Source organism: Vipera berus (assembly GCF_964194415.1).
Source record: "Vipera berus genome assembly, chromosome: W".
Classification (NCBI taxonomy): Eukaryota; Metazoa; Chordata; class Lepidosauria; order Squamata; family Viperidae; genus Vipera; species Vipera berus.
The window spans coordinates 59,544,119-59,566,485 of record NC_138210.1 but is presented as its reverse complement, the minus strand read 5'-3'; the positions used below and the strand labels follow the sequence as shown (position 1 = coordinate 59,566,485).

Sequence of the window (22,367 nt, the reverse complement as noted above, 5' to 3'; positions counted from 1 at the left end):
GTTTATACATTCTGTTGTGTAAAAGTAAAAAGTTGAAGTTGTAATGTTGTTATCTTCTACTGTGCTAAAGAGAGTTGGAATTTGGTGCCTTTTTCTTTTCTCTCTTTACACTATTTTTTTTGTTTCCCTCCCCCTCCTCCTAGTTTTCTATTACATTTTTGAATTTCTCTTTGTATTTTATATTTTGATGAACCAATAAAAAACTATTACTAAGAATAAAAAAAGACATGGAGTGAAACTGCAGTTCTGTGAAGTTCTGAAGTTCATTTTGATTGTGTGGGGTTATGTTGCTTTTGTGGCACCAGGAGATTCTTTATTGATTATTTTTTATTTTGTTTATTATTTTTGCCAATATTTGTGTGCTACCTAGGATTATGCCACATAACATAGACAACTATAGAAATGTTTATGAAATTACTCTGAGCCATTGGATACTCAAGTTTTCATTCCCCTCCCCCCCTAAAATTTTAAAATAAGAAAGTCCGTAGTACTGGATTGCACACCTTAATTCTTTGAAGGGTTATGATCAGTATAACTCAACTCGTAGAATGTGAGCACTACAGATATAACTCAGTAATCCCTGAGTTATGAGCATTACCTTAATGAATGTTTGAAATTACACAATAAGCGCCCCTAGTATTTATAAAAAAACTCCTGAAATTATGAACGTTGCCACACCATGGCAGTTGTTCACCCTTTCAAATGATCGCAGTGGCACTGCAACATTCACCCTGGGTATTCCCTCCCCCCCCCAACCCACCCCAGGCCTCCCTAGGCACTAGGCCTATGGATACTCACATTGAAAAGATTGAGAGATCCTTTGTTTTCTTGGCTGCTCCAGGACTTTGATGCATTTGCAGAGAATAGAGGCCTAAAGTAACACAAGATTACATGAGATCAGTGGTGCAAGATCTCACGTGATCTCACGTGATCTCACGTGATCTCATGGTAGGTTAGGACTCTGTTCTTTGCAACAGTGAATGGAATGGAAGCCAGGGGAGGCTTCTGCGTGCCTCCAGAGGCCCATTCTGACCTTTTCTGGGCTGCTGATGGCCAGAAAGGAGGCCAGAGGTGACTTCACTCTATCTTGTTAGGATTCAGTTTTACATTTGCTCCCCATCCAGGCCTCAAATGCCTCTAGTCACCAAGAAAGGATAGTTACGACAGGGCTTAACACACATGGGCAGAGATGTACAGTAGAAGACAATCAGCATACAGATGATATCTCACCCCATAGGTGATATCTCACACAATGGATTCTTGTGGATATTTTACAGCAGGGAAAAAGCACTGAGATCCTACATGGCAGGGCTGAGTGTCCTATATTTAGTCTGAATTCCAATTTAAAAGGGTACAGATAATTCATCCTGGAGTTGCAGCACCGTTATCTCCTGAACAAGCTTCCTCAGAAAGGGAAGGTTGGAGATAGGATGTCAAGCTATCTGGCTCATATGTAATGTATTCTTAATGAGGACCATAGCATAGCATCAATACAGTATTATATTCTTCTAACTTTGAGGTCAAGTTCCAATGCTTGGAGGCTCTATGGGCCTGACTGGGGAGGAATAAACCCTGACTCAAAGCTAATGAGACTCTGACTCATGGCTGTGGACACTGAACAGCCTTTATCCTCTACATCTGAGAAATTTTCATCCATAATCTTGGATTATGCTGCATTTCTCAATTCAAGATTGATGTACAAAATGGGGATCCTCTTCTATTCAAACTATTGCTCAAGGAGCAGGTGGTAAGTGTGGCTGGGGGTAGGAGTTGTGTGTTCCATCTGTTTTACCAATTGCATCCTTTCTTGAATTGAGAGGCCTTTCAGTTAGACATTCATGGTCCTAAGGTGTTAAGACTGTCCTGTGAGATATCTTGAGAAGTCTGGTACTGAAATGAAATAATATCAGATACTGCTACTACTCCATGAGGTCAGCATCAAGACAAAAAAAAATTTTTAGAAAATGAATGTGAAAGTTACTGTCAGAACCCATTCCTATTTCATTTGTATCTACCCCCTCTGACCTAGAATCAAATCTCACCTCTCCATGGGTTCTGCCATACTCCCAAGGGGGAGGGGGGATGTGCCTGCAGGTTTATTGCCTCTGTTTCCTCTATCTGCTACAATGTAACATTTTGCTTTACTGAGGTATATCTGTCTCTGGACTTTCTCTCACTAAACTGTAAGCTAGAACAAGGAAGGGAATAAGGAATGTAACCTCCGTGCCTGGTTTATTTCTATGCTCTAAGAGGAAGGTGTGAAGAGCTGCCTGACCATTGCTGTGTCAACTGGAGACGGGTTGATATTATCTCCCCTTTTCCCATGATGGGCCTAACACCTGGGGATTGGCTGTCCCACACTGGCCAGATGAACTATGGAGTGGGGTCTTGCTTGGGGATACTTTAACCTATCGTTCTGCACAGGAAATCTCAGTTTCTGTCTATTATGCCTGCTAGCAACTGCTCTTAATAAAAGTTCCTATTGGAAGAAATCACTTCCAAGAGTTCTGCTTTCTTAAGATGTCAGTTTGAGGTGGGTCCTGACAGTTACAAGTAGAATCAAGCACACATGCATTGGTAATTTCTGTCCCTCATTTTTCATCTCACAAACACATTGTTTAATATTTAAGGACTGTTGTCACATCTCAGCCCTGTTGTATGATTAATGGGTGGAATTACTAATACTGTGTTCAGAATAGAGAAGCATATTCTTAATTCTATAGAGTAATGGCAATTTCACCCTCTTATAATTATCAAAAAGATTATTATTAACCTTGTTGCTCCTTAAAGTGCTTAAAGATGTTTTCATATGTTTTAAAAAACCTGTTTTTAGAATTTAGGGGCAGATAAGATCGTTATTGGAATGATGTCTCAGAATGATTTTTATTTAAAGTTCAGAAGCTAATGGAAGTTATGTGAGGAACAGAAAAATTATTTATTGCCTATTCTTGGAAGCTCTTAAGCATTACATGGAAATGATAGAAAGCTTAATTCTTCTCTTATTATTGCCACATATGTCTTGCAAACCTCAAACAATATGCAAAATCCAAGCAGCTATCCCAATTGTTCATAAATATTTTGAAGCAGGTGACCTCATCATTGGTGGTATTACTTCATTCATCTTCATAAGTAGAGTTGTAGAAAGCTTTGAGGAGGTTCCCAAGAATTCTACAGTTGGTGCATCTCTGTAAGACATTACTATCTTGGTAGTGCCTTGTCACACAAGTCAGTCAAATGTTCAGACTGGATTTGGCATTTTTGTATGCCGATCAAGTCCTTCTCAAGAACCTGGGATAGATAGATGTGGATGTTTGGTGGTGTTAGAAGCATTGTTGCAGGATGCAATTTGTTCTGAATAAAGCTGCCTTTTGTAATTATTACTATTTAAGTGCTTATTAAATTACTTGCTATAGATATAACGAGTTACAATCTATTTCCTATTGAATAATGAGTTGCTGCTAAGAGAATAATATTTTTTGTAGATTCTGGAACAGGATTAAGAAAAGCCAAAATCTGTGTTATTATTATTATTATTTTTGCTCAGTGTCTTATAATCAAAATTGTTTAACAAATACACTCATGAAAAGTCAGGAATGATTCTACTGAAAACTGAATGGTAACTAATTAATCAGTTAACATTATTCTTATGGAACTCAGTTTCACTGCCCTTTTTAGATACAGAACTTTATTTGATACAGCATCTAATTCCCAATGCAGAGTTCTGATCAAGTTTTATCAGCATATTTTGAGCTTGATATTTGCTGTGAAGAAGATCAATGAAGTTCTTCAGCTGTTACCTAACATCACCTTGGGCTTCAGAATATATGATAGTTATGGTGGAGAGTACACATATCAGGCCACAATGGAACTTTTCTCCAGTGAGAACCCATTTATTCCTAACTACAAGTGTGGCTTCCTGAACAATCTCATATCTGTTGTTGGAACTCTTGATCCTGAATATTCTTTTACTATTGCAGACATTTTAGGTATTTATAAGGTTCCACAGGTAAGACTCATTCATTGTAACTTGTCCATACATTGCTTTGTATTTTCAGATGGGCTAATTGTAAGACATTAATATTTATTTAATTTAGTATACATTTATCTACAAAGTATATTTAATGTTTTATCAAAGGAGAAAGGAAAGTGAATTTAATTTCAGAATTTGATATGATAGGTCAATTTTAAAAATTAACCATTAATAACCATTAATAACCATTTCCTGTTGTGTAGGAGCTTTGGATTTCCTCCCAAGGAATTTGCTATTGTGATGACCAAAAAAAAAGATGTAAGGTTTCTGCATTGTGTTTATTTATATTGTTAGATTTAGATGCATTTAGATGTTCATGAAGTTACACTTAGTGTTTCTTCTCCTATATTTTTCTCCAACTACCAGTGTGAAAGTCTGTGAGGTGCCCAAGTTACACAGTGAGCTCCTTTATCTGAGAGTAGACTTTAACAAGGTCTCCCAATATTTCATCTGCCCATAATCACTATCCTATCTTTCTTTTATTCTTTCCTTGACTGAGGTAGATTTGAACTTGGGTCCTTCCACTCCTCATCCTCCCTTTAATCACTGTATTTTTTGAAGCAAGGCTCATCATGGTAGAATTTGAATAATTTGACACACACACACACACACACACACACACACACACACACACACACGCGTGTGTGTGTGTGTGTGTGTGTGTGTGTGTGGTGTAACTCCATGAACATCTGAATGCATCTTGCATATTTTGTTGTTGTTCATCACAATAGCAAATTCCTTGGGAGGAAATCCAAAACTCCTACACAACAGAAAACGCTTAAATATGCTCTATGGTTCTACAGCAATATGAACCACATTCAAGGACAAAATTATTTTTATTGTTGAAGAAGTAATCTGCAAGTTCAGTAGAAAGAGGATAGAAAGAATCATTTGGTTGGGCAGATGAAAAGGAACTCAGCAATCATTTACTGCAAACCTACTCTCACAAATATTTCATACACATAGTGTGAAAGTGTATCCTGAAAGATTTCACACTCTTTATTTGCAGAAGATACATATCAGTTTTGCCAATCATTTTTCTGTCTATTTTTTTTGTTCCTATCTAGTTCCTATATGGCCCTCCTCCAAGTATGAATGGTAGAACTGATACCCCTTTCTATTATCACATGGTTCCAGGGGATGACTTACATTTTAGGGGGATTCTTCAGATACTTGTCCACTTCAGATGGACCTGGGTTGGGGTTCTTGTGAAAGATGAAATTGGAGCAAAATTTGAACAACTGATATTTTCATGGTTTTCTCTCCATGGTATCTGTATTGCCTTCTTAGAGCAGCTCGGGACAATTTATATCAGTAATGTGGATGATGGCCTGAAATGGTTTGTGAAGACATTTCATATTTTTACTAACAGCAAAGCTAATGTTGTGATAATCAAAGATAAATATGTTTTACATTTAAGATGGTTGTTATATCTACCTGAAATGGAAATAGTTTCTGTAAAACCAAAAGGTACAGTATGGATTGTGGCTTCCCAAATGGGTATTGCATCATTCTTTTATCAGAAGAGCTGGGACATCCAAGTCCTCCAAGGTGCTCTGTCCTTTTCAGCTTATTCAAATGAAGTTGAAGGATTCCAGCATTTTCTTCAGACAAGAAACCATTTCTTATACTCTCATCAAGATGGTTTCATTAAAGATGTATGGGAACATGCATTTGGCTGTGTACTTCCAGACCCATCTGTGAATCAGGAATCTGAGGGTATCTGCACTGGGAAGGAGAAACTGGAGAGCCTTCCTGGGACTTTTTTTGAAATGAAGATGACCAGTCCTAGTTACAGTATATATAATTCAGTATATGCTGTGGTACATGCATTATATGCCATACAGGTTGCTCAACAATCACATAGGAGAATGTTGAGTGGCAAGAAACCTAATCTTCAGGATGTAAAACCATGGCAGGTAATCTTCTCAAGAGTCCAATAATGAGAAAAATGAGATGTGAGTTTCATATTAGAAGTGACATTGTTCTTTGCATAGAAAGTTAGGAATGTTTCTTGTGTTCTTTCTTTAGTCTTTTTTTAATTCTTGAGGGGGTTGCTAATCTCAGAGTAGTTTGTTTCTGCCTTAGTCTTTCAAACTCACTTCTCTAAATCCTTATCTGAGCAATTTGCTCCTTAGATTTCTATTCTTCAGGCATACACTCAAAATAATTTCTGTTAAAAACATTATGGAAGTGAAGTCATGAATACAGCTGTTATGTGAAAGAGGAGGAGGAAAAATTAAACAGCAGTTGAACTAAAGATTACAAAAAGAAAGGACACAACTTTCAGAAAGGCAACAGGAAAGTTGTAATCATTTCTGGCTTCCAAACGTACTACCAGTAAGTTTTAAGACTGTAGTGCCTGCATTAAAACTTCAATTAGTGGAGAAGCAAAAGGATATAAGGAGAGGTTGAACAAGGGACTGATTAAAAGAGAAAGATTAGGTGCAGAATAAGAGGAAGGAATTCTCTGAGGTGAATAGTTATTATGTAGGATTTTCAGTGCTTCCACACTTATCATCCTCATTAACCTTTCCATTTGGCTTAATAAAAAGGAAGGAACAAAATTTACAGTGTTGAGGTTGTCGAGAGTTTTTGTTTTGATGACAGTTGACTCTGTTATGGTTGCTTGCGGTGGTTGAACTGGTTCAACGGAAAATGTCAACAAATTATATAGGGCTTGTGTACAAGATTTATGGGTTAAGAAATAGATGTTGTATAACTATGAGATAACAAAATATATTTACCAACCAAGGTTTAGAAAACACCTCTAAGACCCACAGGAGGGATGAGATAATAATGGGCAAAGTTAACTAAGAAAGTCTTGCCAGTGGATATGGACAGATATTGACACTTTCCTTAGTATAGGCTCAAACTTAAATAGAGGAGATTCTCTAATAAGAAAAGATCAAAACTTCATCTTGATTTTCTTATGGAAACCAATTTTCCAGTGCTGCTCCTTCACCATCACTCACCTGATAAACTTTATTCTAATGTCTGATCGATTCCACTCCATTCCACTCCCATTCTTTGGATGCAAATAACATTCTGGTACCCTACCTTCCCCCCCCTCCAGAGCTAGACACAATTAAAACCAACCCATTCATCAGCTAATAAGAAGCTACCACCCCTGCAAAAATTACCCTCCCAGGCATGGTTTGGAGGGCAATTACTTCACATCCAAATAACCAGCATAAAGCACACTTTTTTTTATTTAAAAAGTTTTACAGTACATTTTAACTTTATCAATCCCCCCTCCCCCACCCCTATCTAACCCTCCCTATCCCTATCCCTCTCCCCCATTCCCCCCTCCCCCCCCGACTTCCCAGAGCTAAATACAGGGTATAAAAACGAAAAACAAACATAAGCATCCATATGCTATCTACAATAAACTATTAATTCTATCACCCTCTAGCTCATGTAAAATGATTACAAACAATATTAATATTACAGATAAAAAAAAGAAGAAAAACAGAAAAAGGAGCTTTACTCAAATGCTAAATGAAATTTCTTAGTCCCATATTATCATATTAATTTAAAAAAAAAACTTCTACTATTTACCTCTAATTTCTAAACAAAATCTCAATTACGCGCCAAAAGCGCCTATCTCTATTAACCTTATTAATCTCCCACCAAACTGAACTATGATCAAAAATAGTTCTTGCATATATCACACCAAATGTCTCACAATTCCAGATCATCCTTGAGTTCAAATAAAAAGGAAATTTAGGCAATCTAGCATGACTCATGACACGCTTAAAAAAAAAAACCCGCTTTATCCATCTATATGTCTAGGACACCATTCCAATCTCCAATGAAAAAATAAAAATAAAAAAAAATTAAAAAAATTTATAATCCATTTAAGTACCCTTTATGTGTAGTAAGTTAAGAAAAGTCAACTTGTTGTTAATTAGGAGCTTGCGTACCCAATCTTAAATTCAGTAAATACTTTTGATCCATAACCCTAATATGCGTTTCTTGTAACCAAAAACATCAGTCTTAAATTGTTTTAAATATTGAAAGACTTTCTTTCTCCTCTATGATGAATTTAATCCACCGACATTCTAAATTAGAAATTTAGTCACCAATCTTGACGCCCCAAAGCTTTTGGAGCACGTCTGAAATGGCCCCTGTAACTTCTTTGGACCGCGCCCCTCCCACAGCTTCACTGTAAGTACACTTTAGAAGTTCCATAACTTTCTGCTGGTCTTGCTCTCGTCTCGCTCGTCTTAGGGCGGCACGCGACATCCTCTGCTCTCCAGCAGCAGCCGATGAGACTGTAACTTGATCCCCTCCATCACCATTCTCCTCTGTCTGTCTATCTGCAACATCTTGAGGCTTTCCCTCGCCATATCCTTTTGCAGCTTCCAGAAGTGGTAGGGGGGTTGCTTTTAACACATTGCTGTAAAAATCATGTGCCTGGGCCACAGTAACCAGACGATGTCTTTTACCTTCGTACATCACCACCAGTCCGACTGGAATCTCCACACTTATCATCCTCATTAACCTTTCCATTTGGCTTAATAAAAAGGAAGGAACAAAATTTACAGTGTTGAGGTTGTCGAGAGTTTTTGTTTTGATGACAGTTGACTCTGTTATGGTTACTTGCGGTGGTTGAACTGGTTCAACGGAAAATGTCAACAAATTATATAGGGCTTGTGTACAAGATTTATGTGTTAAGAAATAGATGTTGTATAACTATGAGATAACAAAATATATTTACCAACCAAGGTTTAGAAAACACCTCTAAGACCCACAGGAGGGATGAGATAATAATGGGCAAAGTTAACTAAGAAAGTCTTGCCAGTGGATATGGACAGATATTGACACTTTCCTTAGTATAGGCTCAAACTTAAATAGAGGAGATTCTCTAATAAGAAAAGATCAAAACTTCATCTTGATTTTCTTATGGAAACCAATTTTCCAGTGCTGCTCCTTCACCATCACTCACCTGATAAACTTTATTCTAATGTCTGATCGATTCCACTCCATTCCACTCCCATTCTTTGGATGCAAATAACATTCTGGTACCCTACCTTCCCCCCCTCCAGAGCTAGACACAATTAAAACCAACCCATTCATCAGCTAATAAGAAGCTACCACCCCTGCAAAAATTACCCTCCCAGGCATGGTTTGGAGGGCAATTACTTCACATCCAAATAACCAGCATAAAGCACACTTGTAACCTGGAAACCAGGTTAGTGAAGAAACCTGGACTGCTGAGAAATTGTTAAAAACTGCTATTTAGTTCATTACAATTTTATTTTTAGTTGGGAGGTAACCAGAACTAAAGCACTAGTATCCACTATTCTATAAGCTGTGTCAATGCCATTCCTCTCATTCAAGTTTTATGATGCCCTATTGATGATAAATGCCTCTGTACTGCCATTGAGAAAGAAACTCCAAATCAGATGCTAGTGGAATGATCTGGAAACTAATGCTACTTTCATTATGCTATTGAATTGATAGTCCTGGGAAGGAATCTCAAATAATAATAATAATAATAATAATAATAATAATAATAATAATAATAATAATAATAATAATAATAATAATAATAATAATAATAATAATAATAATAATAATAATAATAATAATAATAATAAAAGTTGGAAGGGACCTTGGAGGTCATCTAGTCCAACCCCCTGCTCAGGCAGGAAACCCTATACCATTTCAGACAAATGGCTGGCCAGTCTCTTCTTAGAAACTTCCAGTGTTGGAGCATTCACCACTTCTGGAGGCAGGTTGTTCCACTGGTTAGTTGTTCTAACTGTCAGGAAGTTTCTCCTTAGTTCTAGGTTGCTTCTCTCCTTGACTAGTTTCCATCCATTGCTTCTTGTCCTGCTTTCAGGTGCTTTGGAGAATAGCTTGACTCCCTCTTCTTTGTGGCAGCCCCTGAGATATTGGAACATTGCTATCATGTCACCCCTCACCATTCTCTTCATTAAACTACACATACCCAATTCCAGCAACTATTCCCTATATGTTTTAGCCTCCAGTCCCCCAATCATCTTTGTTGCTCTTCTCTGTACTCGTTCTAGAGTCTCGACATCTTTTTTACATCATGGTGACCAAAACTGGATACAGTATTCCAGGTGTGGCCTTACCAAGGCATTGTAAAGTGGTATTAGTACTTCACGTGATCTTGATTCTATTCCTCTATTAATGCAGCCTAGTACTGTGTTGGCTTTTTTGGCAGCTGCAGCACACTGCTGGCTCATATTTAAGTGATTGTCCACTAGGACTCCGAGATCTCTCTCACAGTTACTACTATTGAGCAAGGTACCACCTATACTATACCTCTGCATTTGATTTTTCCTGCCGAAATGTAGAACCTTACTTTTTTCACCATTGAATTTCATTTTGTTAGATAGTGCCCAGTGTTCGAGTCTGTCCAGATCCTTCTGTATCTTAAGCCTATCTTCTGGAGTATTGGCTATTCCTGCCAGATTGGTGTTGTCTGCAAATTTGATGAGTTCCCCATTTATCCCCTCATCCAAATCATTGATGAAGATGTTGAAGAGCACTGGGCCCAGAACAGAGCCCTGGGGCACCCCACTTCCTTCCATGTAGATGCAGTTCCATTGAGGACCACACGCTGAGTACGGCCTGTCAGCCAGCTACGAATCCATCTGGTGGTGATGCTATCTAACCCACATTTTTTTCTATCTTATCAAGTAGTAGGTTGTGATCTACTTTATCAAATGCCTTACTGAAGTCCAAGTAAATTATATCTACAGCATTCCTCTGGTCCACTAGTTTTGTCACTTGGTCGAAGAATGCAATAAGATTTGTCTGGCGTGATCTGTTTTTGACAAACCCATGTTGGCTTTTAGTGATAACTTTGTTCGCATCAAGGTGTTCGCTGATTTGTTGTTTGATTATCTTTTCCAGAATCTTCCCAGGTATTGAGGTCAGGCTGATAGGTCTGTAGTTTCCTGGAACCATTCCCCCCCCTTTTTTTTTAAAAAAAAAAAATGGGAACTACATCTGTTCTTTTCCAGTCCTCTGGTAGTTCCCCAGTGCTCCAGGATCTTTGAAATATATAGTTCAGTGGTTCTGAGATCACGTCTGCCAGTTCCTTGAGAACCTTGGGGTGTAATCCATCTGGTCCTGGTGATTTGAACTCGTCTAGGCTGGACAGGTGCTCACTTACCATTTTCTTGCCTATCTTAACTTGCGTTTCTATTCTGTTTTTTATGGCACTGGTTTGGGTAGGTTGGACTGTTTTTTTCCCTTTGTGTAAAGACAGAAGCAAAAAATGAGTTAAATAGTTCTGCTTTCTCCCTGTTGCTTATCACCTTCTTGCCACTTTCCCCCACTAATGGGCCAATCATTTCCTTAACTTTTTTCTTGTTTCTTATATGTTGAAAGAAGCTTTTTTTGTTATTTTTGACTTTGGTCGCAAGCCTTAGTTCATTTTGAGCCTTAGCTTCCCTCACTTCATCTTTGCAGGCACGGGCTGTTTGCTGATATTCTGCCTTAGTTATGTGCCCCTCTTTCCACTTCTTATACTTGTCCTTTTTATCTTTCAGTTTATCAGAGAGTTCTTTATGCAGCCATGCTGGTTTCTTTTGAAAGCTATTATTTTTCTTCTTTGTTGGTATTGTGCTAGACTGGGCCTTTATTATCTCACTTTTCAAAATTTCCCAAGCTTCTTGAGTTGTTTTCCCCTTTAGGATTCTCATCCATGGAATTCTTCCCAAGGTCTCTCTAAGTTTATTGAAATTAGCTCTTTTAAAGTCCAAGACTCTAGTTTGGCTGTATAATATTGCTTGTGCTTCCATAATGTCGAAGATGACCATGTTTTCTATGCACCAAATAAGTACTGTATCCCCTTTTCAGCACTGAGGCTGAAGGATACTTTCTCACCAATTGATCAAAAGATCAGAAATCAAAGTTTGTGCCTGGTTCAAACAGCCTTCAGATTGAATCTCCACATTTTAAATGGTGGCCTTGAAGTTGACCATCCAGTTGAATTCAGCTACCTATCTGGCTTCAGAATGCATGCTATTAATTATATAATAAACTCTAGAGAACTTCTACTTTTTTCCAAGATTCTAGAAGTATAACAGAAATCACTTTCCAATTCTGCTCCAATTAAAATGCCTCATTTAAGAGACACACATAGAGGAAAACTTTTCTGCAAAGCCAAGTGAAGCCCCATTTAAATCAAATGATAACTGAGCTTCCTCAGATCTCCTACAGTACCTTCAGTCTGCTCTGACATCAGTTGAATCTCCCGATGCACCCTTGAAAAATTACAACATCCTTACCCAAGACCTCCACCAGCATGTAGCCCACAATAATAGTGCACTTTGAGGCAACTATCGCACCAGCCCAAGCTACGGTTTCACAAGATGTTTGTTAACATCAAAACACCTCTTGCTACCACTTACCAATTTTAACTATCTGCTGTACTGAATCTCCACCACCAGAAAAGATAGTATGAACATCTGCTGGCATGCAAGAAAAAGACAGCCATAAAAAAAAACTCTTTTGGGCAGCCATATACAATGACTCAACTTCATTCTGGCACATCACAAACAAAAAAACAAAAAATAAAAACAAAAAGAGGAGAATATAACTTTAAAAGAAAAAAGAAAAAGAGTAACAAAATAGGGAAGGACTCTTCACTAGTGTAACCTTCACTAATATTAATGCCTCTCAAACCCAGCCTTTGTCTAAACCCAACTCAGAATGTCACAGAGAACTAGATACTTTTTTTTTCTTTTAGGGTTGCTATATTTGTAAAAACTCAGACGACACTAGATAGCAGCAAAAAGTCATTTCTGTATCTCTCTGTTGCCAGCAAGTGACTGGCTGGATTTTTTTAGACATCCAAACATGACAGATGCTAACCTACAATGACAGCTGCAATAATTATATCTGTTATATTATTTGTATATCTAAAATTTTCTATATAAATCTTCCCTGATTTGCACGTCTCTAATAATAGCTGGGAAGAATATTTCTACTTAGTCCTTGCAAAATAATAGTACAAATTTATGTAATAAATAACATCTGCCTAACCAACCAGGTAAACTTTTGAGAATTACATTCTCCTAGATGTATGGTTACTTTGATTAGGGTGGGATGTGTGCATTAAATTTCTTTATTATTAAATAGTTGAAGAGTATGATAAAATCATTTTTGATCAATAATGCCATATAACCAAATGTATCTGGTAGACCACCAGACCATTGCACATTAGGAAGTATCCCCCTCATTGTTTTGATCTGTCACATAATTCTGTATCTTACCCTTGTTCACACTATCTTCTCTTTTCCTTTCACAAATATGTTCAATTGTTTTTTTTTATATTCAGCTTCACTTCTTTTTGAAAAGAATTGCTTTTAACAACAGTGCTGGGGTTGAAATTTCCTTTGATGAAAAAGGAGAACTGGTTACAGGACTGGATATTGAGAATTGGGTCACATTCCCCAACCAGTCCTTACATCGAGTGAAAGTTGGGAAGCTGGATCCCTGTGCTGCTAAAGACCAAATGTTCACCATTCATGAGGAAGCCATCACCTGGCCCAGCAGTTTCAACCAAGTAAGTTCTGAATGTAGATCAGGGCTGTTAAACTGCAGGCCCATGGGCCGGACACGTCATTGGGAAACCACGCCCACCCCATTGCTGGCAATGGGGAAAAAGCTCTGATATGTTGTGTGATGTCACATGACATTATGAGTTTGACATGTCTGATGTAGATGATTTCGTTTGGATGTCTGGGATGATGCTTTATTACTAACCATAATTGGGGCCAGCAACTTTATTGCTAAGTCATAAAATGAATCATCATGTTACTGCACTAATTTGCACTATTGGTTCTAGCTGTGATCATTAGCTTACCGGTAATTGCCCGTTGTCATTAAGTGGGATGTTGCATGAGTGCAATATGACTTCTTGCCAGCTACCCTATTTAAGCTTGTGGATGATCTCTGGTGAGAGTGGGATAGGGATAGTGCATCTATCCTTGGTCTCTTTGATCTCACAGTGGCTTTTTATATACTGACTATGGCATTCTTTTGGGCCAATTGCAGAATTTGGCATTTAGTGGTGCAGTATTGCACTGGTTTGGCTTCTTTCTCTGAGGTCATTTCTAGTCAGTGTTAATGTGGAGCAAGTGGTCCAGTCCATAACCATTCCTTTGCAAGGCGGCATAGGGCTCAGTCCTTTTTAACATCTGCATAAAACCACTGAATGAGATCATCTGGCACCATGGGATTCAGTGGCGTAGCGTGGGGGGTGCAGGGGGGCCGGCCGCACCGGGCGCAACATCTGGGGGGGGCGCGCTCGCACTGAGCTGCTCGGTAGCCACCGAGGCTCTGTGTCATTTCTGTCCGCGCCACGGGCTGCGAAGAGGCGGGGCGGGGCCAGGCCGCCGACATACACGCCGCCCAGTGACAGGCGGCGCACGCGGGCCCAACCAGGAGAGGCCCCCTGCTGCAGAGGCCCTCCCCCTCTCCCGGCCCCCGCCCCCTCCCGTGTCTCCTTCATCCGCTCCGGGAGAGCGAGCCAGAAAGGGTAGTGGACAGACGGACGGGCGTGCGGGAGGGCGGCGGCAGGGTGACTTTGGATTCCAGTTCCGCGAAGGAAGAAACTGGGGTCCCTTCTTTGTCAACGCACCGGACTGCTCCAGAATAAGAGCCTTCCTTAAAAGTCGCCCGGTTTGGCTCCGTGATAGCCGGCGATGGAAAATATCTGGTCCAAACCCAAAACCCGAAGTGAACAAGTGCACACGGTCTCACGCCTGCGCTTCCTGCTTGGAGAGCGCCGCGGGACTCTGCGCGGACTACCTGTGGCGAGAAATCAGTGAAAAAGGCTCGTCAGGGACCGAGAAGGAGTTCTAGATGCAAAGCTCCGCAAAGGGGGCGGGAAAGAGTCCGAAACGTGGGTTCGTTGCTGAACGCAGTGCTCAGGGAGCCCCAAGGGCTGCACAGAGTTGGCTTGGCTCCGCTCTCGAGCTGCTCTTTCTTGCAAAGCGAAATGAGTCCGGCAGGTGAGATGGGCGGCCACATAAACTGAATAAAATAAATAGAAGCGGCCAACTCTCCGCCCAGGCTCAGGCCAACCGCAAGCGCCCCGCAGGCGCCCTGGCAGGTTTGGCCGAGCGAAGACGGACCCGCTGGCCGGCCGGCCTAGCTTCGTGCGCATGCGTGGCTTTATTTAGCGGGGCTCACGTGCGAGCTTGAATGCAGCGGCTCTTGCAGGTTGGAGCCCCGCCCAGCCGCCCTCGAGAGGGACCCGGAAGCATCCCGCATGCGCGCGACTCTTCTTGGAAAGTCTACGCCGCTGCGGGGCGCGTCTTTTCAGCAGTGCCGTGACGTCACCGCCCGCCCGCCCCTCTATTTCCGCTTCCGGTTGCCTTGCCCCGCCCCGGGTGCTGACAACCCACGCTACGCCACTGATGGGATTACATATCATAGTATGCCGAAGATACTCCACTTTATATCTCTATCTGTTGTGATTCAGGGTCAGCCTGTGGGTTCGGCAGTTGGGTCGGACGACTCAGAGGAGGAGGAGGGGGGTGTTGAAGACCTTGCTGAGGGGGTTGAAGATCTTGCCGATGAGAGCCCTCAGCCAGGCCCCTCCCACTTGGTCACCACGGAGACCCAGCTGTGTGAGCCTGACAGTGTGGATGAAGATGACCCACAGCTGGCCCTGTTCAAGGACGCCCGACGCAGGAGGCAGTCAATTAGGAGTAAACAGAGGAAGGCAATGGGGCTCCTCGGAAGGAGGCAGAGAGAAGCCACGCCCTGAACACTATATAAGGGGAATGTGTGGGAGGGCTGGTTTGCTGAAGGCAACCGCTTGGATAGTTCCTGTTTCTTTAAGCTCCTGTTTCTTGGTTTGTCTTGTTCCGTTTGTTTTTGTAGTAATAAATTTGGCAGGCGTAATTCCAGCCTCTTGCCTTCTTGTAAAAGGGGTTGTCCCTGCCTTTTCTGCAGGGCCGGTAGCAGGCTGGTACAGAACACTATCCCTGGTTATTGAAATAATGTAATAGTTGGCCTTTAGGAATGCCTGGAGGCTGTAAGGGTCTGGATAGGGCTTCAGTTGAACCCTCATAAGATGAAGTAGTTGTGGACCTCAAGATTGTTAGCAACTTTATTTATGGATTGAATTGCACTACCTTAGATGCACCTGATGCATAAACTTGAGATTCTCACAGAGTCACAAAAAGCAGGTGACAGTCGTGGCTACTTAATGTTGTGCATTAGTTGTGAGGATTGTGAGGCCCTGTACATATTCACTCATGCCCTAGTCATCTCTCATTTGGATTACTACAAAATGCTCTGCATAATGCTATCCTTGAAGAGTACTCAGAATCTAAGATTGGTGCAAAATGCAGTAATGCTCACAGTTCTGGAAGGTCCTAGGGAGGCATACATAACACCATTGTTGTGCAAGCTGCATTTGTTACCAGTTTGCTTCTGGGTCCAATAAAAGTTGTTGGTTTTTACCTTTAAAGTCCTATGTAGCATTGTTCCAGGATATCTGAGGAACCCAATGAGACTAACCAACCCAAATTGCTCCAGCAGAAGGGATCTGCTGTGGATCCCATCTGCTAAGGAATTTGGCAGATAGGATCAAGGAGAAGAGCTTTTTCATCTAGGACCATGACAATGTGGACTGCTCTATCACCAAAGATAGGAACTGATCCCACCCTTTTGGTCTTCTGGATGAATATCAGACCTTGATTCTGCTGGTTTTCCTGGGGCCCCAGGAAGGGTGCTCACTGCTGGAGATGGTTGATGGAGTAAGAAGATCTCCTCATTCTGCCTTCCATTTTTTTCGTTTCAGTTTATATATATATATCAGTTTATATATATATAAAAACGGAGATGAGCACCGGCCCCTAGAGTCGGAAACGACTAGCACGCATGTGCAGGGGAACCTTTACCTTATATATATAGATATATATATATGTAAAGGTAAAGGTAAAGGTTCCCCCGCACATGCGTGCTAGTCGTTTCCGACTCTAGGGGCCGGTGCTCATCTCCGTTTCATAGCCGAAGAGCCAGCGTTTGTCCGAGGACGTCTCCGTGGTCATGTGGCCGGCATGACTAGACGCCAAAGGCGCACGGAACGCTGTTACCTTCCCACCGTAGTGGTCCCTATTTTTCTACTTGCATTTTTACGTGCTTTCGAACTGCTAGGTGGGCAGAAGCTGGGACGAGTAACAGGCGCTCACTCTGTTACGCAGCACTCGGGATTCGACCCGCCAAACTGCCGACCTTTTGATCGACAAGCTCAGCATCCTAACCCACTGAGCCACCGCGTATATATATATATATATATATATATATATATATATATATATATATATATATATATATATATATATATGTGTGTGTGTGTGTGTGTGTGTGTGTGTGTTTCAAATGTTAACTATTTAGATTACCTTGCTAGGCCCCAAACATGGGGCAAATCTTTATTTCCTGTTTTCAGCCTATCTTGAAGGCCATCGAACAGGCTGTAGTCACACCGGACAGTTCATATATTTGTGTAAATTACTAATTCTTTGTTAGTAATTTACACAAATATATATATATATATATATATATATATATATATATATATATATATATATATATATATATATATATATATATATATATATATATATATAAAATTTTTAACAGATTTTATATTTGCCATTTACTTTTTGTAAACCACTTAGTCACTTTATCGATGAAATGGGTGGCATATAAATAAATATTAAACAATCATGAGTTTTTAAAATCTTCTTTTAAAGTACCAGAGTGAACACTAATATTTCCCTTCTTATTTTTCTTATTATTCGGTAGACACTGCCTAGGTCAGTGTGTACTGAGAGCTGCGGTCCTGGTAATTTCAGAAGAAAGCAGGATGCGAAGCCGTTTTGCTGCTATGATTATCATCCATGTCCCAAAGAGAAAATGTCAAGCCAGAAGGGTCAGAGGAATCATAAGCCAAGTTGTATTATGGCTCTACAAAAAGCTGAGTTATATTTTTTTGCTTGTTGTCATATTATGTTGTCCTCAGAAGGAAAGATTGCTTTACCAACTGAAAGGAAGACTTAAGGCAAAGAGTCAAGCATTTAGCTATGGCTCTGGTTCAACAAACAAACAAAAAGAAACAAAAAATTAACTGAGTAATTAAAATAATATTGAAATTCCCATTTTTCCTTACACTGGAATTACCCTCTCATTTCTATAATTCTGTATTGTTTTGTCTCCCATAAAATCTGTATCACATGAGTGAGATGGAAATGTGTTGATGATATACAGTATGTAAAATCTTAGCTCTTTTACTTGAGCATATTTGTATTTATGGATATGAACACACATTTTAACCTGCAAAATAAATTCAGCAGAGATGAAGTGATAGAAGCACATTGTCCAGTTTTAATCCCCCCTTGGCCACCAGTCTCAGAAAAGGAGATACAGTCCATCATTAAGAGCAATAAAGCCTCAGGCGAGGATTTTTTACCAGCAGAATTATTTAAGAAATTTCCCAACTGGTGGGGCCCTGTATTAGCAGGTCTTTTTACACACATAAATAACACCTGCCATATACCAGATGGGTGGAAGATGGCAATAGTTGTCCCCATATATAAAAAAGGGAATAAAAAGGATCCTAGTAATTATAGGCCCATCAGCCTGATTGACATTGTAGCAAAAATATATGCTAGGTACCTTTTGAACAGAATTGAAATCTGGGTAGAGGAAAACAACATCCTCACAGAAGAACAAGCAGGTTTTAGACAAAACAGATCTACTATTGATAACTGCTTTGTCTTGAACCATCTAATTGCCAAATATGCCTATAAGAGGAGACCCCTGTTTGCTGCTTTTATAGACCTTACAGCAGCATTTGATATGGTAAATAGAGACGTACTATGGAGTAAATTGAAATCTCTTAAAATAGAACCCAGTCTCCTGGCTTTGATTAAAGCCCTTTACACAAGTACCTGTTTGAGGGTGCGGTATGGGGTTAATGGGGCCCTGACTAACAGGATTCACACAAATAAAGGGATAAGGCAAGGGTGTATCCTGGCCCCATTATTATTTAATTTATACATCAATGACTTGCCAGGGTTAATGAAGGATACCATGGTACACATGCCGATGATCCTAAATACTTACTGTAACAGCTTGCTTTATGCTGATGATATGATTTTATTATCATACTCACAAGTAGGATTACATAGGCTATTAAGAAGATTCAGCTCTTATTGCCAGGATAACTCCCTAATCATTAGCAAATCTAAATCGAAAATAATGGTGTTTGGAAGAAACCATCAGAGACATAAGTGGCAATTAGATGGTGAACCAATTGAGCAGGTTAATACCTTTGTATATTTGGGAGTAACTTTTTCCAAGACTGGATCTTGGGCCTGCCATCATCAACGGAGTACATTTAGAGCAAAAGCCCGTTTGAATTTATTGCTCAAACTAAAGAAACATAGTTACCCAGGGTCCCTAGCTCCATTACTCAAGGTTTATAAGGCTAAGGTTACGACAATGCTCTTGTATGGAGCAGAAATTTGGGGTCTTTACTCAACCACAGTTTTAGAACAAACACAGTCCCAGCATCTGAGATGTATTTTGGGTGTAGATCCAAGAACATCTGCTGCAGCAGTTAGAGCTGAATTGGGAATTCATACAATTCATGCATTATCTAAAATTAGAGCTTATAACTACTGGTGCAAAGTTAATGAAATGGAGACTGATAGACTCCCCAAATTATTTATTTATTTTATTTATTAATGGGATTTATATCCCGCCCTATCTCCCGAAGGACTGTCTACTAGAGCAAATAAAACTACAATCACAAATCTCCTGGATCACCAAACTAACAAATTTTGTAAGAAGCTGTGGCCTTCCTGTTTCTTGCGTAACAGGAGAACAATCTAAAAAAAGAGCTGCCCAAAGAATTAAGGATATAGAAGCACAAACTGATATAGCTATCCTTAGTAAGGTGGGTAGCTTGAAATGGCTGAGTAAATACAAATGTACTTTTTAAGTGGACAGTTATTTGAAGTTACAGCTCCCAAAACATCTTAGGGAGATATTTATGAGAGCGAGATTCGAACAGCTTGAGACAATGGTCAGATATGGGAGATTTCATGCTATACTGTACAATGAGCGTCTCTGCATTTGCGGAGCAGCAGAGGTAGAGGACCTGGCTCACATCCTATTTGACTGTTGTCTGTATAAGAGGGTGAGAGACAGGTAACTTGGTCTATATACCAAACAAATGACCCATTGGGATCCCCATATCAAAATAACTTATCTTATGTCCGGTCAGAACTTGAAAATAACATTTAACGTAGCACAGTATTTAAACAAAATGATCCGGTTAAGATCTGCATATGTGGGACTGATTGGGGTAGATTGCAAGGGCGACTCCGAAATATAATGTTATCATATTTTATCTATATCTTAAATTTGTATTTTATTACTATTTCATCTTAAATTGTATTTTATTGTAATTCCATTTTAAATTGTATTTTATCAAATTCCATTTTGGATTGCTTTTATCAAGTTTTGGTGATGGTTTGTTGCTGGAACTTTGCACTTTGATATGGCCCAAGGGCTAATCAATAAAGTTGTTGTTGAAGCACATTCCTATTATGTTTAGTTTTATTTACATTATTTAAAATAAAACTGTTAAAAGATATTGTAGCAGATTGCATTCAGTAAAGACAAGATGCAATTGTGCAACCAAATAAATATATAGGTAAATGCATATAATTGATAAGAGATAGTAATCATATTACAAATATTAAGTAGAATCCTTTGGAGATAATTGCCTTGTTAAAATTCAAATACAAGATTTGTAAGTCAGATGAATAATGTCAGAGCCAATTTTGCTCCTAGGAAAGGCAATTTAATGTGTCATAATAATACTCATAGAATAATCACAAAACAGAAGCACAAATTTCAGTATATATACATATGCATGTATGTTTATATATAATACATGTGTATTTAAATTCCAGATATGGATGACTGTTCCAAATGTCCAGAAGATCAATATCCAAATAAGGATCAAGATTCATGTCTTCCCAAGAGAATATCATTCTTATCCATTGAGGAACTGATGGGAATATGTCTACTGATTCTGGCACTTTTCTTTTCTGTCTGCACAATTGTGGTGCTGACAATATTTTTGAAGTATCACCATACTCCTATTGTCAAGGCCAATAACCGAAATCTCACCTACATTCTACTCATTTCCCTCCTCCTCTGCTTCCTTTGCTCACTGCAGTTCCTTGTTGTACCTGGCAATATAATATGTCTCCTCCGACAAACTAGCTTTGGCATCATCTTCTCAGTGGCTGTGTCTTCGGTGCTAGCAAAAACCATCACTGTGGTTCTGGCTTTCATGGCCACCAAGCCAGGATCCAGAATGAGGAACTGGGTGGGAAGAGGGCTGGCCACCTCCATTGTTCTTTCTGGTTCCCTGATTCAGGCAGGTATCTGTACAATATGGCTGGCCACATTTCCTCCTTTCCCTGACACTAATATCCATTCAGAAATTGAGGAAATAATACTCCAGTGCAATGAAGGTTCAGCCACCATGTTCTACTGTGTTCTGGGCTATTTGGGCTTTCTGGCAATTGCCAGTTTCACTCTTGCTTTTTTCTCCAGGAATCTCCCCAGCAGTTTTAATGAGGCCAAATGTCTTACATTCAGCATGCTGATCTTTTGCAGTGTGTGGCTCTCCTTTGTTCCATCCTACCTGAGCACCAAAGGCAAATACATGGTGGCTGTGGAGGTTTTCTCCATTTTGGCTTCTAGTGCTGGATTGCTTGTCTGTATGTATTTCCCCAAATGTTATATTATCATCATTTTGCCACAGCTAAACAATAGAGAACAACTAATTAAGATGACTTACATTTTAGGGGGATTCTTCAGATACTTGTCCACTTCAGATGGACCTGGGTTGGGGTTCTTGTGAAAGATGAAATTGGAGCAAAATTTGAACAACTGATATTTTCATGGTTTTCTCTCCATGGTATCTGTATTGCCTTCTTAGAGCAGCTCGGGACAATTTATATCAGTAATGTGGATGATGGCCTGAAATGGTTTGTGAAGACATTTCATATTTTTACTAACAGCAAAGCTAATGTTGTGATAATCAAAGATAAATATGTTTTACATTTAAGATGGTTGTTATATCTACCTGAAATGGAAATAGTTTCTGTAAAACCAAAAGGTACAGTATGGATTGTGGCTTCCCAAATGGGTATTGCATCATTCTTTTATCAGAAGAGCTGGGACATCCAAGTCCTCCAAGGTGCTCTGTCCTTTTCAGCTTATTCAAATGAAGTTGAAGGAT

The 22,367-nt window shown here is 39.7% G+C and overlaps 1 protein-coding gene across 1 annotated transcript in view; it reads left to right on the top strand.

Annotated features, from left to right (window-relative positions):
• Positions 1–22,367, top strand: part of LOC308676335 (vomeronasal type-2 receptor 26-like) — a gene marked incomplete at both ends in the record, with an annotated part of 93,703 nt that overhangs the window by 14,597 nt on the left and 56,739 nt on the right. Inside the window, one exon of the mRNA XM_081342146.1 lies at positions 13,359–13,586. Within this exon, the coding sequence (XP_081198272.1) occupies positions 13,359–13,586 (228 nt within the window). The remainder of the gene's footprint in view (positions 1–13,358; positions 13,587–22,367) is intronic.